This window comes from Triticum urartu, chromosome 5A (genome assembly GCF_056163025.1).
Source record: "Triticum urartu cultivar PI428250 chromosome 5A, HENAU_Tu73, whole genome shotgun sequence".
NCBI lineage: Eukaryota > Viridiplantae > Streptophyta > Magnoliopsida > Poales > Poaceae > Triticum > Triticum urartu.
This window is the reverse complement of record NC_141877.1, coordinates 656,660,973-656,680,381: the sequence shown is the minus strand read 5'-3', so window position 1 is coordinate 656,680,381 and position 19,409 is coordinate 656,660,973. Positions and strand designations below refer to the sequence as shown.

At 41.6% G+C, this 19,409-nt stretch overlaps 1 protein-coding gene across 3 annotated transcripts; it reads left to right on the top strand.

The window, feature by feature from the left end:
• The first annotated feature begins 11,834 nt into the window (after positions 1 to 11,834).
• Positions 11,835 to 17,864, top strand: LOC125511427 (serine/threonine-protein kinase ATG1a). 3 transcript variants are annotated; one of them, XM_048676796.2, is made up of 13 exons: positions 11,835 to 12,228; positions 12,336 to 12,465; positions 12,575 to 12,633; positions 13,076 to 13,140; positions 13,424 to 13,517; positions 13,593 to 13,673; positions 13,773 to 13,884; positions 14,038 to 14,092; positions 14,587 to 14,696; positions 14,774 to 15,105; positions 15,656 to 15,947; positions 16,023 to 16,093; positions 16,516 to 16,746. In XM_048676796.2, exons 1-13 carry the CDS (start codon positions 11,983 to 11,985, stop codon positions 16,543 to 16,545), a joined length of 1,677 nt encoding a protein of 558 aa, XP_048532753.1. In that variant the 5' UTR covers positions 11,835 to 11,982; the 3' UTR covers positions 16,546 to 16,746. The 3 variants fall into 3 exon arrangements, with proteins under 3 accessions (XP_048532753.1, XP_048532752.1, XP_048532751.1); XM_048676795.2 differs by lacking the exon at positions 16,516 to 16,746 and adding an exon at positions 17,328 to 17,864 and having other exon boundaries at positions 11,836 to 12,228; positions 14,593 to 14,696; XM_048676794.2 differs by lacking the exon at positions 16,516 to 16,746 and adding an exon at positions 17,328 to 17,864 and having other exon boundaries at positions 11,836 to 12,228.
• The last annotated feature ends 1,545 nt before the right edge of the window (positions 17,865 to 19,409 follow it).

Genomic DNA, 19,409 nt, shown 5'->3' with positions numbered 1-19,409 from the left:
AGCCCGAATGAATTGGACTAGGGCTAGGGGGCGGCCCCCCTTTCCTTCTCTTCTTCTCCTACTAGGACTAGGAAAGGGGGGAACCTACTCCTACTAGGAGTAGGATTCCCCCCCTTGGGCGCGCCTCTTGTGGCCGGCCCTCCTCCTCCCCTCCTTTATATACGGGGGAGGGGGCACCCCATAGACACACAAGTTGATCTTTAGCCATGTGCGGTGCCCCCTCCACAGTTTTACACCTTGGTCATATTGTCGTAGTGCTTAGGCGAAGTCATGCGTCGGTAACTTCATCATCACCGTCAACACGCGCGCCGTGCTGACGAAACTCTCCCTCGGCCTCAACTGGATCAAGAGTTCAAGGGACGTCACCGAGCTGAACATGTGCAGATCGTGGAGGTGCCGTGCGTTCGGTACTTGATCGGTTGGATCGCGAAGATGTTCGACTACATCAACCACTTTACTAAACGCTTCCGCTTTCGGTCTACGAGGGTACGTAGACACACACTCTCCCCTCTCGTTGCTATGCATCTCCTAGATAGATCTTGCGTGGTCGTAGGAATTTTTTTAAAATACTGTGTTTCCCAACAACTACGGACCTGAAGGTCTACAAAGAACTACTCACGCATCATCGGAGAGGAACCAATGGAGGTGGTGAACCCTATCCGAGATGGTGTCTAGATTGGATCTGGTGGTTCTGGACTCTGCGGCGGCTAGATGAATATTTCGTCAACTCCCATAGGGTTTCTGGAATATTGGGGTATTTATAGAGCAAAGAGGCGGTCCGGAGGGCACCCGAGGTGGGTGATGTCTACTACACAACGTTCTTCTTGTAGACGTTGTTGGGCCTCCAAGTGCATAGGTTTGTAGGACAGTAGCAAATTTCCCTCAAGTGGATGACCTAAGGTTTATCAATCCGTAGGAGGCGTAGGATGAAGATGATCTCTCTCAAGCAACCCTGCAACCAGATAACAAAGAGTCTCTTGTGTCCCCAACACACCCAATACAATGGTAAATTGTATAGGTGCACTAGTTCGGCGAAGAGATGGTGATACAAGTGGTATATGGATGGTAGATAAAGGTATTTGTAATCTGAAAATATAAAAACAGCAAGATAACTAATGATAAAAGTGAGCGTAAACGGTATTTCAATGCGTTGAAACAAGGCCTAGGGTTCATACTTTCGCTAGTGCAAGTCCTCTCAACAATAATATCATAATTGGATCACATAACTATCCCTCAACATGCAACAAAGAGTCACTCCAAAGTCACTAATAGCGGAGAACAAGCGAAGAGATTATGGTAGGGTACGAAACCACCTCAAAGTTATTCTTTCCAATCAATCCGTTGGGCTATTCCTATAATTGTCACAAACAGCCCTAGAGTTCGTACTAGAATAACACCTTAAGACACAAATCAACCAAAACCCTAATGTCACCTAGATACTCCAATGTCACCTCAAGTACCCGTGGGCATGATTATACGATATGCATCACACAATCTCAGATTCATCTATTCAACCAACACAAAGGACCTCAAAGAGTGCCCCAAAGTTCCTACCGGAGAATCACGATGAAAACATGTGCCAACCCCTATGCATAGGTTCATGGGCGGAACCCACAAGTTGGTCACCAAAACGTACATCAAGTGAATCACGTGATATCCCATTGTCACCATAGATATCCACGGCAAGACATACATCAAGTGTTCTCAAATCTTTAAAGACTCAATCCGATGAGATAACTCCAAAGGGGAAACTCAATTTATTACAAGAGAGAAGAGGGGGAGGAGAAACATAAGATCCAACTATAATAGCAAAGCTCGCGATACATCAAGATCGTATCATCTCAAGAACACGAGAGAGAGAGAGAGAGAGATCAAACACATAGCTACTGGTACATACCCTCAGCCCCGAGGGAGAACTACTCCCTCCTCGTCATGGAGAGCACCGGGATGATGAAGATGGCCACCGGAGAAGGATTGCCCCCTCCGGCAGGGTGCCGGAATGGGTCTAGATTGGTTTTCGGTGGCTACGGAGGCTTCTGGCGGCGGAACTCCCGATCTATCTTCTGTTCTGGAAGTTTTAGGGTACGACGGTATATATGGGTGAAAGGAGTACGTAGGTGGAGCTCCGAGGGGCCCACGAGGCAGGGGGCGCGCCCAGGGGGGCGCCCTCCACCCTCGTGACCTCCCCGGAAACTTCTTGGAGTAGGGTCCAAGTCTCCTGGATCACGTTCGGTGAGAAGATCATGTTCCCGAAGGTTTCATTCCGTTTGGACTCCGTTTGATATTCTGTTTCCTCGAAATACTGAAATAGGCAAAAAACAGCAATTCTGGGTTGGGCCTCCGGTTAATAGGTTAGTCCCAAAAATAATATAAAAGTGGAAAATAAAGCCCAATATAGTCCAAAACAGTAGATAAAGTAGCATGGAGCAATCAAAAATTATAGATACGTTGGAGACGTATCAGGCATCCCCAAGCTTAATTCCTGCTCTTCCTCGAGTAGGTAAATGATAAAAAGAGAATTTTTGATATGGAGTGATACTTTGGCATAATTTCAATGTAAATCTTCTTAATCATGGTATGAATATTCAGATCCGAAAGGTTCAAGACAAAAGTTCATATTGACATAAAAATGATAATACTTCAAGCATACTAATCAAACAATTATGTCATCTCAAAATAACATGGCCAAAGGAAGTTCATCCCTACAAAATCATATAGTTAGGCTATGCTTCATTTTCGTCACACAAAGATGTTCCCAACTTCTATACCCCTGATGACAATCCAAGCAATTGTTTCATACTCAAATAATCTCAAACTTTTTCAACCTTCACGCAATACATGAGCGCGAGCCATGGACATAGCACTATGGGTGGTATAAAATATGATGATGGGGATTGTGTGGAGGAGACAAAAAAGGAGAAAGTCTCGCATCAACGAGGCTAATCAATGAGCTATGGAGATGCCCATCAATTGATGTTAATGCAAGGAGTAGGGATTGCCATGCAACGGATGCACTAGAGCTAAGAATGCTCAACAAAAGAAAACTATTGGGTGTGCATCCAACTTGCTTGCTCATGAAGACCTAGGGCATTTTGAGGAAGCCCATCGTTGGAATATACAAGCCAAGTTCTATAATGAAAAATTCCCACTAGTATGAACAAGACAACTTATGAGACTCACTATATGAAAATCATGGTGCTACTTTGAAGCACAATATATGAGACTCACTACATGAATAACAAGGTGCTACTTTGAAGCACAAGTGTGGAAAAAGAGATAGTAGCATTGCCCTTTTTATTTTCTCACTTTTTTTGGGCCTTTCTTTTTTTCTTTTTGGCCTTTATCTCTCTTTTTTTTTGATTGGGCAATGCTCTAATAATGATGATCATCACACTTCTATTGATTACAACATAATGATTACAACTCGATACTAGAACAAGATATGACTCTATATGAATGCCTCCGGCGGTGTACCGGGATGGTGCAATGAATCAAGAGTGACATGTATGAAGAATAATGCATGGTGGCTTTGCCACAAATACGATGTCAAATACAAGATCATGCAATGGCAATATGACAAAAGTAAAGCATGTCATGATGATGATGATGATGATGATGATGGAAGTTGCATGGCAATATATCTCGGAATGGCTATGGAAATGCCATGATAGGTAGGTATGGTGGCTGTTTTGAGGAAGATATAGGGAGGTTTATGTGTGAAAGAGCGTATCATATCACGGGGTTTGGATGCACCGACGAAGTTTGCACCAACTCTCAATGTGAGAAAGGGCAATGCACGGTACCGAAGAGGCTAGCAAATGGCGGAAAGGTAAAAGTGCGTATAATCCATGGACTCAACATTAGTCAAAAGAACTCATATACTTATTGCAAAAATTTAGAAGTCATCAAAAATCAAGTACTACGCGCATGCTCCTAGGGGGATAGATTGGTAGGAAAAGACCATCGCTCGTCCCCGACCGCCACTCATAAGGATGCACAAGCCAGGTACACTTCATGCTTCAAATTTGTTACACAACTTTAACCATACGTGCATGCTACGGGACTTGCTAACTTCAACACAAGTATTTCTCAAATTCACAACTACTCAACTAGCACGACTATAATATTATCACCTCCATATCTCAAAACAATTATCAAGCATCAAACTTATCTTAGTATTCAACCCACTAAAAAGAAAGTTTCACATATCTTGAATACCAAGTATATTAACATTAAGCAAATTACCATGCTATTAACGACTCTCAAAATAATCTATGTGAAACATGAGAGTTCATCTATTTCTTAAAAATAAAACTACCACCATGCTCTAAAAGGTATAAGTGAAGCACTAGAGCAAACAACAAACTACTCCAAAAGATATAAGTGAAGATAAATGAGTAGTCGACTAATTATGTAACTATGTGAAGGCTCTCCCATTTAATAATTTCAGATCTTGGTATTGTATCCAAACAGCAAGCAAAACAAAATAAAATTACATGACGCTCCAAGAAAAGCACATATCATGTGGTGAATAAAAATATAGCTCCAAGTAAAGTTACCGATGAACGAAGACGAAAGAGGGGATGCCTTTTGGGGCATCCCCAAACTTAGGCTCTTGGTTGTCCTTGAATATTACCTGGGGGTGCCTTGGGCATCCCCAATCTTAGGCTCTTTCCACTCCTTATTCCATAGTCCATCGAATCCTTACCCAAAACTTGAAAACTTCACAACACAAAACTTAACAGAAAACTCGTAAGCTCCGTTAGTATAAGAAAATAAATCACCACTTCAAGGTACTGTAATGAACACATTATTCATTTATATTGGTGTTAAACCTACTGTATTCCAACTTCTCTATGGTTTATAAACTATTTTACTAGCCATATATTCATTAAAATAAGCAAACAACACACGAAAAACAGAATCTGTCAAAAACAGAACAGTCTGTAGTAATCTGGATCAAACGTATACTTCTAGAACTCATAAAATTCTTAAATAAATTGCTGGACCTTAGGAATTTATCTATTAATCATCTTCAAAAAGAATTAACTAAATAGCACTCTCCAAATAAAAATGGCAGCAGTTCTTGTGAGCGCTAAAGTTTCTGTTTTTTACAGCATGATCAACAAGACTTTACCAAAGTCTTCCCAAAGGTTCTACTTGGCACAAACACTAATTAAAACATAAAAACACATCTAAACAGAGTATAGATGAATTATTTATTACTAAACAGGAGCAAAAGGCAAGGAACAAAAATAAAGTTGGGTTGCCTCCCAACAAGCGCTATCGTTTAACGCCCCTAGCTAGGCATGATGATTTCAACGATGCTCACATAAAAGATAAGAATTGTAATATAAAGAGAGCATCATAAAGAATATGACTAGCACATTTAAGCCTAACATACTTCCTATGCATAGGGATTTTGTGAGCAAACAACTTATGCGAACAATAATCAACTAGCAGGGTAACACAAGCATAGCTTCAAAAATTTAAGCACATAGAGAGGAAACTTGATATTATTGCAATTCCTACAAGCATATATTCCTCCCTCATAATAATTTTCAGTAGCATCATGAATGAATTCAACAATATATAACCAGCACCTAAAGCATTCTTTTCATGATCTACAAGCATAGAAAATTTACTACTCTCCACATAAGCAAAATTCTTCTCATGAATAATAGTGGGAGCAAACTCAACAAAATAGCTATCATGTGATTGAAAATTAAGATCAAGATGACAAGTTTCATGGTTATCATTATTCTTTATAGCATACGTGTCATCACAATAATCATCATAGATAGGACGCATTCTTTCATCATAGTAAATTTGCTCATCAAAGCTTGGGGGACAAAAAATATCATCTTCATCAAACATAGCTTCCCCAAGCTTGTGGCTTTGCATATCATTAGCATCATGGATATTCAAGGAATTCATACTAACAACATTGCAATCATGCTCATCATTCACATATTTAGTGCCAAACAATTTAGAGATTTCTTCTTCTAGCACTTGAGCACAATTATCCTTTCCATCACACTCACGAAAGATATTAAAAAGGTGAAGCGTATGAGACAAACTCAATTCCATTTTTTTGGTAGTTTTCTTTTATAAACTAGACTAGTGCTAAAACAAGAAACAAAAGATTCGATTGCAAGATCTAAAGATATACCTTCACTTACCTAGCCTCCCCGGCAACGGCGCCAGAAAAGAGCTTGATGTCTACTACACAACCTTCTTCTTGTAGACGTTGTTGGGCCTCCAAGTGTAGAGGTTTGTAGGACAGTAGCAAATTTCCCTCAAGTGGATGACCTAAGGTTTATCAATCCGTAGGAGGCGTAGGATGAAGATGGTCTCTCTCAAGCAACCCTGCAACCAAATAACAAAGAGTCTCTTGTGTCCCCAACACACCCAATACAATGGTAAATTGTATAGGTGCACTAGTTCGGCGAAGAGATGGTGATACAAGTGGTATATGGATGGTAGATAAAGGTATTTGTAATCTGAAAATATAAAAACAGCAAGATAACTAATGATAAAAGTGAGCGTAAACGGTATTGCAATGCGTTGAAACAAGGCCTAGGGTTCATACTTTCGCTAGTGCAAGTCCTCTCAACAATAATATCATAATTGGATCACATAACTATCCCTCAACATGCAACAAAGAGTCACTCCAAAGTCACTAATAGCGGAGAACAAGCGAAGAGATTATGGTAGGGTACGAAACCACCTCAAAGTTATTCTTTCCAATCAATCCGTTGGGCTATTCCTATAATTGTCACAAACAGCCCTAGAGTTCGTACTAGAATAACACCTTAAGACACAAATCAACCAAAACCCTAATGTCACCTAAATACTCCAATGTCACCTCAAGTATCCGTGGGCATGATTATACGATATGCATCACACAATCTCAGATTCATCTATTCAACCAACACAAAGGACCTCAAAGAGTGCCCCAGAGTTCCTACCGGAGAATCACGACGAAAACATGTGCCAACCCCTATGCATAGGTTCATGGGCGGAACCCGCAAGTTGGTCACCAAAACGTACATCAAGTGAATCACGTGATATCCCATTGTCACCATAGATATCCACGGCAAGACATACATCAAGTGTTCTCAAATCTTTAAAGACTCAATCCGATGAGATAACTCCAAAGGGGAAACTCAATTTATTACAAGAGAGAAGAGGGGGAGGAGAAACATAAGATCCAACTATAATAGCAAAGCTCGCGACACATCAAGACCGTATCATCTCAAGAACACGAGAGATAGAGAGAGAGAGATCAAACACATAGCTACTCGTACATACCCTCAGCCTCGAGGGAGAACTACTCCCTCCTCGTCATGGAGAGCACCGGGATGATGAAGATGGCCACCGGAGAAGGATTGCCCCCTCCGGCAGGGTGCCGGAACGGGTCTAGATTGGTTTTCAGTGGCTACGGAGGCTTCTGGCGGCGGAACTCCCGATCTATCTTCTGTTCTGGAAGTTTTAGGGTACGACGGTATATATGGGTCAAAGGAGTACGTAGGTGGAGCTCCGAGGGGCCCACGAGGCAGGGGGCGCGCCCAGGGGGGCCCCTCCACCCTCGTGACCTCCCCGGAAACTTCTTGGAGTAGGGTCCAAGTCTCCTGCATCACGTTCGGTGAGAAGATCACGTTCCCGAAGGTTTCATTCCGTTTGGACTCCGTTTGATATTCTGTTTCCTCGAAATACTGAAATAGGCAAAAAACAGCAATTCTGGGCTGGGCCTCCGGTTAATAGGTTAGTCTCAAAAATAATATAAAAGTGGAAAATAAAGCCCAATATAGTCCAAAACAGTAGATAAAGTAGCATGGAGCAATCAAAAATTATAGATACGTTGGAGACGTATCAGTGGGCACAACCCACCAGGGCGCGTCAGGCTCCTAACGCGCCCTGGTGGGTTGTGCCCCCTCGGGGCACCCCCCCAGGCGCAACCAGGGCCCGTTGTGTTCCTTCTGGCCCATAAAAATTCTCTGTAAAATTTCGGGGCATTTGGACTACGTCTGATATTGATTTTTTGCGATGTAAAAAACATGGAAAAAACGGCAACTAACACTTGGCACTATGTCAATATGTTAGTACAAAAAATGATATAAAATGACTATATAATAATTATAAAACATTTAAGATTGATAATATAACAACATGGAACAATAAAAAATTATAGATACATTGGAGACGTATCAATGAGGTGATGACAAAAATAAAACCGGACAAAAATAAAACCGGAGTACCAGGCTACCAACTCCACCATTAGGAGTAGAGATATATGATGAGATATTCGGGTAAGTGCAATTGCTAGCCGACGCAAGCGTATTCAGGTATATTATATTTATATGTATCAATTCTTGTATTCAAGTATAAAAGATAACAATTTGTCCAACTAATGGTACACATGGATTATGGCAGAAAAACAAATTTTAAATGTATATGTAACTATTTTCTACCCCCCTCCCCCCCCCCCCCCCCCCAAAAAAAACATATATGATGGGATAATTGGGTACGTCTTTATACGTATCGGTTTGGATATTCGAGTACAAAATACAATCTTTTATTTTGTTTATGCACTAACGAAAGCATTGAAGCCAAGCTATAGTTACACCTTTTTCGAGACTAACTGCAGAACGGATGGTTCCTAGTATTACAAGAACATCATCTAGGAAGCGGGTTTTCATTGTAGAAATGTGGCGGCCGATATGTACAAATACGTACCAAATACACATGCATTGGTTTGGTTAGTGTAAATACATATCCGATACCCAAACCGAATCAATACATACAAATAGATAGCCAAATGCTTGCACCGCTCCATACATACAAATACGTGCTCAAATACCCGTGCATCGATCTGCAAGTGCAAATACGTACCGCTAATGCCCGGACCGACACATACAAATGTGTACCCATATACCCGTGCACCGGCCAGCAGGTGTAAAACACATACTCATATATCGAGTAGGGCATATTGGAGGCTGAGCTCCATAAAAATCCTTATATTGAAAAATTCAAAAAATTTGGTTTCAAAAAATTCTGAAAAAAATACATAAGTATGCAAAGGATGTGAAAGTGTATGTGTGTGAAATTTTCAGGATGAAATACCTTAAATTGCAAGCAGCACAAACAAAAAAAAATTCATAGACTTTGAGGATGAATAGTACATATGCTAAAAAGCCTCAGATTTGTCTTTTTTTGTGTAGCTCTTATGTTAACGTATTTCGACCTAAAAATTTGCACACATGTACATTATGTATCTAGGTATATGTGTATTCTTATGCAGATTTTTTTTAACTGAAAAGTTTGAATTTTGAACTTTTCAAATTAAGGCCTCCATGAAGCTCGGTCTTTGTTTGGCATTTTCGCTTATCTATCCCATCATATATGTTTATATCTTTTTTGAGAATTTTATAAAATAGTTATAAGTAAGTAAAAAATGTGTTTTATAATCCATATCTAACATTAATTTGACAAATTGTTCAATTTTATTGGACAAAAAATTAACAACAAACAATTCGTGCACCGGCAATTCAAATGCACGTACCCAAATATCCCATCACATTTGTTTGTATCTTTGCCGAAGTCTTTCCTACTTATAAATGTTGAAGTTGGTGATGAATTCACATGTAGACTACACAAATAAATAAATGCAATTCTACCCACATACTCCATTCGTCCGTTTATAAGCGTGGATCTACCGTGCAATTTTTCTCTAGAAAAAGTGTGCATTTACACATCTTATGCAATTAATAAATGCAATCGCCTCCTAGTAATCGCTGCCGCCACTCTATCCTCCAATCACATTCTTCTCGGCAGCATCACCTCCCAATCCTCATTCTTGTTCTTTAATTTAGTTGGTGGAGACTAGTAAGAGGAGTGAGAACTAATATGTCACCAATTTTCTAGATGTACACTTATCACCAGACAAAGGAAGTAAGAGAGCAACCTTTCAAGAAATATAAATAAACAAATGTTACTTTTACTAGGTATGAGACCTATCTCAAATAAACAAATACACTGCTACCCTAATGTGAGAATAGCACTCCTGTAAAAAAACACAAATTGTAAATGCAAGTATGCCGCTCCAATTCAAAATCATCGTCTTGATTTTTGTTTCTCTACCTAACCAATTCTTCCGGTTCCATGTCATAGCAGAAGAGGGCAAACAAATTACAGTTCAACATGGCGATGGTTGTTCTCCTACTACCTAATCGATGATCTTATGCATTCAACCTACTCACGCCGTTATCCTATGTTTCAAAATTCAAAATGTTATCTCGCTACAAATCTTCCAAAGGACCTAATATGGTCCAAGACTCTTTAGCAACTACAACATGGTCTTTTATTATATTCACACTCCTTTTAATCATGAACCATCTAATAGCTGCAAGAAACCATCATCTTTTGATGATCTCCTAATCTAATCTAGTGGTAACTACTCGGTTTTTTATGGCTTTGTAGCAATGCACAAGCATTGTGCTAGTTTTATAAAACAGTTACAAATAATTAAAAAAATGTCTTTTATCTAATCCATATCCCAACATTAATTGGAAAAATTCTTCATTTTTATTGGAAAAAACAAAAAAAATAGAGACCAACCAAAAGCAAAGTTGTTTGCACTAGCCAACTTTCAAGAGTAAACATTCAACTGTACTACTAGTCACGACATTCGATTTATTATACTTTAGAAGTGCTACTGTCAAAGGCTATGGCGGTAGCCACTTTTCACATCATTTTGTTAGAAGACTTCTGATCTATTCATCTTTAATTATGATAGTACAACAGACATCAGAAATAGTAAAAATTACATCCAGATCTCAGGTCATCTAGCGATGACTACAAACATTGAAGCAAGCCGAAGGCGCACCGTCGTCATCGCCCCTCCCTCACCGGACCAACGCAACAGAACAACAATCGCCCCGATTAAGAGTAGCGTAGATCAAAAGGATCCAACCTGAAAACACACAAACGCGGACGAACTACGACCAGATCCAAACAAATCCACCAAGGATAGATCCGCCAGAGACACACCTCCATACGCACACCGGTGATGCTAGACACACCACTGGGATGGGGGCTAGGCGGGGAGAATCTTATTCCATCTCAAAAAAGCCGCCCCCATCTCGTCTTTCTGAGTAGGGCGCAAAACTTGACAAACTCGAATGAGCATATGAAAACAGAGCCCTCCCACTAACAAGGCCCGGGATCCGTCGCGCCGCAATGATCCTAAGGCCATCGGAGATAAGATGGACCGGCGCCGGCAATGGCGGAAGGTAAAGAAATCCTAGTCTTTTCTTAGGGGAGGAGGCGGCTGCGTATAGGAGCCTTTGCCACATCATTTTTGATAGCTAGGATTGACCAAAAGTCTATCGCCGTTGATCATGGCAGTAGCCTATATATTTCTACGCCAACGTGTATACAATAGGAAAAGGGTTAGATTTTTAACTTTTTTACAAACTAAGGTCAAATCGTGCTAATTTTTTGTTAAAGGGTCAAAACAGTGATTTTGTCCCATCACACGACACCTGTCACGTCACCGCACTAGTAGCCTATGCTATGAAGCAACAGCTTGTGCCACAGGACACCCACTCGCAGAGGAAACCGTTTTAAAAAGCTTGCAAAGGCACACGCCGGGCCATACCCCGCTTTCCCACGGGTGGGCCCCCACCCGAGCATAAAGAAAGAAGCCGTCCGCACCCACTGACGGCACGGCCCGCCGTATCGAGCAAACCGTTTCCTATACGAGGTCTCTGACATGTGGGGCCTCTCTAGCTAGATTGACCGCCACGGCCCCTAAATATCCTTTCCCCCATCGGGAGAGGCCACCACCAGCACGCGGGCCCCGTGCCGTAATCCAAACCACCACCGGCACGGCAGCAGTACACGCTCTCGTCTCGCTCGCCCCCAATACGAACTCGCCGGCCGGCGACGGCGACTCGGCCCGGCCGCGGCGGAGGCGACATGGAGGAGGAGAGGGCGGCGCCGCCGCGGGTGGTGGGGGAGTACGAGCTCGGGGAGATGGTGGGGAAGGGGACGTTCGCGGAGGTGTTCCGCGCCGTGCACGCCCCCACCGGCGCGCGCGTCGCCGTCAAGGAGATCGACCGCCGCCGCGTCGACGACCACGTCCGCCGCGGCATCCTCCAGGAGATGAGCATCCTCGGCAGCCTCTCCCACCCCAACATCCTGCGCCTCATCAACACCATCGAGGTAGGTGTCCCCCCCTTCACCAAATCTCCGGCCCCCGCCGTCCGCGCTACTACTGTAGTCGCGATCGAACTCAGTGTGGTAAAAATGCCTCGCGGTTTTCGCCGCAGACGGGGGAGAAGCTGTTCCTGGTGCTGGAGTACTGCGACGGGGGCGACCTCGAGGCCTACAGGCAAACGCACGGCGGGCCGCGCAACCGGCTGCCGGAGGCCACCGCCAGGGACTTCGCCCGGCAGCTCGGTGAGTTCCCAATCGAGCCGAGTGTTCCCTTTCCCCTTTTTATTACTGTATATCCTGGGACTGTATATGTTTTGATGCGCCACTGCTGTTTGGTGTTTTGGATCATCAGCCGAGGGGCTCAAGGTGCTGAGGGGCCAGAGGATCGTGCACCGAGACCTCAAACCCCAGGTTAGATCTTACGCCCTTTTCTATTGGATTTCTTAGGGTTTACGGTTGGTCTGGGCGTGAACTTTTTTGGCATTTTTGGCTGGAATCTGTCGCTAATTGGGCCAGATCGGTAATTTGTGATGTTTTTTTTTTGCGCTAAGCGCCAAAACTAAGAGTAGGGTCCCGTGTAAAAGGGTTTCCATAATTATCAACTGAACTTAAATTATTGGTCAAAAGCTAAGCTTACATTTATAGCCGCAATCAATGTCAGTTTACCATCAAATGCCAAACTGCGTGGAGAATTGTGCTGTTCACTCATGCTTGTATTTGAACTTCAGTCATCAATAACAAATTTCATGTGGAAAATTTGTGTAGTTATTTATCTGGCCTGGTTACTTGTTCTATCGAATATCTTCAGAGATGCATTATTTTCTCCGTACTGATTGAGCTGTGAATCACGCAGAACCTTCTGCTATCAGCCGACGGGGACGCCATTACATTGAAAATTGGCGATTTTGGGTTTGCCAGGTGAGAGGTTTATTCTCAGTGTCGCAGTTATAGGACTATCTTCCGTTCTCTAAAGATTGAAATTGCTGGGGAGATGCAGACCAATACCAAAATATTTAGACCATTATCTGCTGTCAAGTGTTTTTATTTCCACAACGGCATGGTTTATTGGTCTTATTAATACTCACATTTGCTCCAAGCATGTTGGTTCTGAATTCTGTACTCATTGTGAGTTCTCTTTCTGTTTCATTGAGTTTTTTTTATAAGTGCAAGTGTACAACTGAAAACTATTTTCTCGCTTCAGATCTCTGATGCATGAAAATTTGGCTGCCACTTTTTGTGGCTCTCCATATTATATGGCCCCAGAAATCTGGCGAGGGGATAAATATGATGCAAAGGTATGTTTATTAACCGCTTTAAATCACGGATCTTAAAATTAACCAGGCAATAATGTCTACCTGAAAACTTTGCAGGCAGATTTATGGAGTGTTGGAGTCATTCTTTTCCAGCTAGTAACAGGGGAGCTACCATTTCTTGGGGAGAATAGAGTGGAGGTTTGCTTGTAACACTGTACCATTAGTTGTACTCGCATAATCGCAATACACATATATAGCCTAACACACTGCTGCTTGCGCTTTGTTGACGGATTACAGCTGCGCGAAAAAGTATTGTCATCTAGTGGCCTCAGTTTCCCTCCAGATATAGAGGCTGATTTACATCCTGAGTTTATTGACCTGTGCAGAAGACTCATATGCCTTGATCCAGGTGGGTCTGCCATTTTCACTTCATTTTGTGTCTGGAAATAAGGCGTATGATAATTAATACTCACTGCAGTAATCTTTGTTCAACTTTCTTTTAGGCCCTTTAATCTAGCCATTCATCGCAGAATCAGATTGAAAATTGCTTTCAATTTTGCAGCGGAGAGAATGCCTTTTGAGGAATTCTTTAATCACAACTTTTTGGCAACAGCAAGGTATTCCTGTTACTCTGGTGGTAGTGTTTAAAAATCACAAGTCCATGGGGTAGCTTTGAGTAATCTACTTTGCTTTTAGAACTTTTTCTGTATCAAGTCCTGTAAGTTTAACTCAGACGCCTGCTGCCCAAGTGCCCATATGAGAAGCTGCATGTATACCCCAAAAAGAAATGTACAAAAACCACGGGGAATGGTCAAATTCTGTACGAGTGAGCTCATATATGCAAGCTCTGCTCGTCTTTTTTTTGTCCTTGCAACTGCATGTAGATTAGATTTGGAATTGTTCTGGTGCGCATCACAATTTAATGCGCGACTGACTTCATCATGAGCTTTTCATAAATGGGGATAACTACTCTTTATGCAGCAATCCTGCAATCTTTTCTAGATTTCCTGAACGTTTTTGGAATAGTTAAAAGCATGCCATTTTGCACTTGGCTTGGTCGTGTCGTCATATTTATCTCGATTGTTGAATCTTGCTGATTATGCCTTTTCAGGAACAGTGAAATCGTGGATGAATCCCATCATGCTCTTGATTTAAGGGATACATGCCAGACTGTCTCTTCTGCTGTCGTCAAAGTAAAGTCTGAAAGTGTAGATTCAAAAGGTACGCCGGACACTGTCTATAAGTATAATTTGTATTTTATATCCTCTGCTTAGGCACTAATTTTGTATATTTTGCAGTATTTGATTCATGGGAGTGGATTGAACGAGAATATGTACTAGTTCAGGCGAACACTACTTCCATGGAGTTGCTGTCTTCACTTGAGAAACCAATGAAGGATGTTACAGGTGCAAGACCCCGCTGTGATGATATATCCACTATCAGTGGGCCTGTTCAGAGTCAAAACAGAGACTCACTCTATAGATTGAAATCCCATGGATGTACTCCACTGTCCGCTTCCCGTGAGTCAACTACTATGGAAAATCTGCGAGGGAGGCCACTTGATTGTTATACAAGGCTTCACCTACTGAATCAGTATATTGTCATTCTCACAGAACTTGCTCAGGAGAAGGTACTACTGCTGCTGCAGTGGCAATTAGTATCATGTCTATTGAACACTGAACAGCATGTTCATCTTCATTCTGTCCAGTATTCAAACTGGAACTCCTTAGCTTTTTAGATTTTCTTCATGATCAGTCACTGTTTTTTTACTTCTGCGGGTAATTTGAGCTAGCAGCATAGATTTTTGAGGACATGTAGCAGTGTAGATTTCAATGTGTCGTTAATAAGGATATTTAGTGTTAGTACAACTGGTTTGCCTCTAATTGGACCACCATGCTTTCTCTACTCTGTATATCCCTTGTAGGCATGTTTTCATTTTGTCTAGACTTACTGCGTTTTTGTTTAATGTCAAACTCACGACCTTTCAACAAACCATGGTGTGGCTGGCACTTCTTTTTTCTCAGTTTTTGTTACATGGAGTTTTTTTCATAAGTCTCTGTCGCACTGTCTCAAATATCTTTTTGATGATCTTCGCTATGGTATTTATTTGATAATTTGGAAACAGTAATCCCAAATTCATCTCAACCTCACCTATGTTTGCTTTTCTGTGTTATACACAGCTTTTTAAAGGGCTGGACCTGGAGGCACTATCACTTGAACTTGTGATACTTGCTATCTGGAAAGAGGCGCTTAATGCATGTAGCTTATTGCCGGATGCTTTAGATGATGGAAGTTTTTCGACATTTGCACACGAGAATTACTTTCCTAAGAGTGATCAGCGTCTATCCCCGAATGTAGCGCATGGATTGGATTTCACTAGGCCGGCTTCTGTTCGTTACTGGGTTGAAAGTGGGTTCATCAAGGCATATGACCGTGCTGAGAAGATATCACATAGGTTGCGGGAGAACAATGGTTAGAACATTCATCCACTTATCTTCTTGCACAAGTATAATATTTGCTTTTACCGTAACCTTTTTCTGTTTCTAGATAACACTGAGATGCCAGACGCAATGGAGATCATATTCCAAACTGCTTTAGTATATGGGAAAAGTGGCGCTGTAAGTATCACTATCTAAGTCCCTTAGATGGCTGATTTAGATTTGATTTCTCTATGCACATCATGGATGTTACACCTGATTTTCATTCACAATCACATGCATAATTCAGTTAATATTTACCAGGAAATTGTTCAAATGAAGTAATACACTGATGCTCAGGATTTACCACTGGTTGTCCAGGCAGTTGGTTCTCTTGTTATAAGCCTATTAGTAGAAAACTACTGTACAAAACAAGGATGAGAACGTAGTATTTTTGTATTTTAAAAAGAAATATTTTTTTATGAACAATGATACAAGCAGAAATGATCATGCGTGGCAGTCCGGGCCATCTTGTCCTACTATCTAGTTTTATGAAATGTGTAATAGGCTCCTTCACACAGTTCTTGGATGCCATTTGCTGAAACACTTGCCATGTGTAATAGGCTCCTTTACACACTCCGGGTCACTCCTGAAACACATGGTCGCTGCTAAATAATGGTGTATTGAAGAGTACTTCATGGAGTGTACTTGGATATCATTTGCTGAAACACTTTGCTCTAAGTCAAGGTGATATTGTGATGACTTGCCAGAACACAAGGTTGCCACTAAGCAATAACTATTGAACATTGGAGCTGAACTGAGCATGGCTGCGCACTACACAGGCAGACAAACTGGTGGGCTCAGTTTAGTTCCAGGAGCTAAAGAGACCTTTCACACCCTTCTCTCTTCAATCTCGGAATATTATGATTTTAATGGTTCAGCAAAAACCACACTTTCCTAGTTTTCTTTAGGTGTTTGGTGGCTTCAGCGAGGCCGTCCAAATAGCACAATTCTGCATTTATGAAACTATACGAGACATAAATCATTACCCCTGCTACAAGAGCACTGTTTTTCACCATTTTTTCAATTTATACATGATAATCTTACCTGTTGTGGCGTCCTTTATTTGGCTAGTTTGTGTTTCTAGGCCTTTTTGGCTCTGTGTGAGCTTTTTTCACTTTTCAGTTGGAGACTTTGTGACCTTGTTGGAACTTATTTATTTGGTTTAATAAGATGGCCGTATGCATCGTTCTGATGCAGAGCCCGGGGAGTCCCCCCTTTTCAAAAAAAAAATCTTACCTGAGTAAATGGACCAGTGGGGTTGCCTTATTTCTCATCTTGTCTGAACTCCACTTTTGATCCGTTGTTAATGTGTTATTCATGTATCGATTATAGTTGATGTTTTCTTTTGACTTTATCTACAATTATTTTGCAGACAAAGGAACTTTTGGGATGCCAAAGCAGATCAATGGCGCTATACTCAAAAGCAATCATCCTGCTCACATTTATATTGCAGGAAGCAACTGCTTTGCCACTGAATCCAGTCTTCTCCCTTTCACCATTCAATCAGCAGCGTATCCATAGGTACATAACTAATTTGAGGAGTCATCTCTGCAGTGCTCAGTTGAGCGGGCAACAGCAGAGGTCCATCAAGAACTAACTTTTCTCATGGGGATCATCATTTCACGATCGAATGATAAGATTATTTTGCATGGAAGTTGGAGCATTAGTCCTTCCCTCCAACCTTTTTGTCCAGGAGGTGTCAAATGCATTGAAGAACTTCCGCTGGCGTGAGATTATGATGTTATATTTGCAGTACACATTGATCCACGTGCTCTTTCTTTGTATATATACGGTTCTAGGCTGTACAGTTATTTTCTGTCACGTTGAAAGGACCTTTTGGATTTGTATATAAATGTAACATGTGAAACTTGTAGATTGAAAATGGATTCCAAATTCCGCCTTTCTGCTAGCCGAGTACTTTTTTTTCCTGCCCTTCTGCTAACTGATTAATTTTTTTCCTGCCTTTCTGCTAGCTGAGTATGTGACATGGGTGAATTTTGTTTTTACTGTGATGTGTGAAAAAATATTTGTGAAAATGGGAGCTGTTGTGATGTGTGAAAAAACATATGTGAAAATGGGGGCTGTTATTTCTTCACCTCTTGGCAGTGTATTGCACGTAATTGTTCACAGTATCTTCTTTTGGATTACGACACTTTAGCTTACGTGCGTGTTGTGCCAGAGAAAAAGAAACATTTTAAGTTCCAAATCTGGAGGTATGTGGTCTTATTTTCTTATTTGATTATAAAAGGTGTTGTTGATGAGTTCTAAATTTGGATGAATTCGTTACAACCTTTTCATCAGTTAACAAAGGGGATGAAAAACCGTAGCCTGAACTTGAGGAACAGGTGAGCAAACATGTCAATTTTTCGAAAAGGGAGCAAACATGTCAATGACTGACATGATTGTTCTGTTGGGTGGAACACGTGGCTGAACTTGAAAAGCAGATGAATGGTGCTGCACAGAGGCGGAGCGTGATACAAAATATAGGAGGGGCCGACGTTTAAAATGCGAAGCAAAGATAGTGAAGCACACATAAATACACGGTCTTTCAGACTTTATTTGTAGAGTCAGAACAATTTGAGACCTGGGAGGGATCTATTTTTTAGAGTCAAAAGAATTTGAAAGCTAGGTGGGTTTTCCCCCCCTCAGGATTGGAGTAATTTTTAGGCTTTTTTCGAAATTTGGAGGTTGATATTGGGCGTATTTTTTTTTTTAGGAATAGGCGTAGCTTGCTAGTGCATTGCCTGCACCGTCACTGGGCATTGACCAGCGCCAACATCGGCCCACAAAGTAGCAAGGAGAGAGTTGATGACAGCTGCTATCTGGCCCAGATAAACAATTCGGATGGAATGGATCAAATGGGCACATGCTGCTAATTATTTTTTGCACATTTGATAGACCAGGCCATGGTCCAGTATGGTCCCTAAAGGATCCGCCAGTGGTTGGTGCTGCACAGTCCATTGGACTACTGGATAAAGTGATGATAATTAAAAACAAAAAAAAACCTAGATGAATGTGACGTGCCCGTTCTGTTTGACATGTATAGAAGTAGTTTTATCTGCTATAGTACATTGTTGGCAATGACGAGCGGGCCAGTTTAACCTGTTATTACTACCACGGAACTTGGGAACTCTATGTACCGATCGCACTGCATATCTTCACTCAAACCACGCGAGCAGCATTTGCCACCGCGGTAGCACTTGAAATGAAAGAAACTAACAGAAGTATCATGTCTCGTCGATCGTCCAGACCTTTTCCTGGGGATGAAAATCACGCCGCTCCAGAACCAAGTTGCCAAAAGAAAAAGAAATTGGACTGAAATCTTCACAGGGCTAGACCAGAAGCTCGTAGCTCGTAAGCTTAATGAGCACTTGATAGCTCGGCTTGTTATCACGGTAACTCGGTTCTTAATGAACAGAGCTAATCACTAAGTTCACCTCGTTAAGCTTGACGA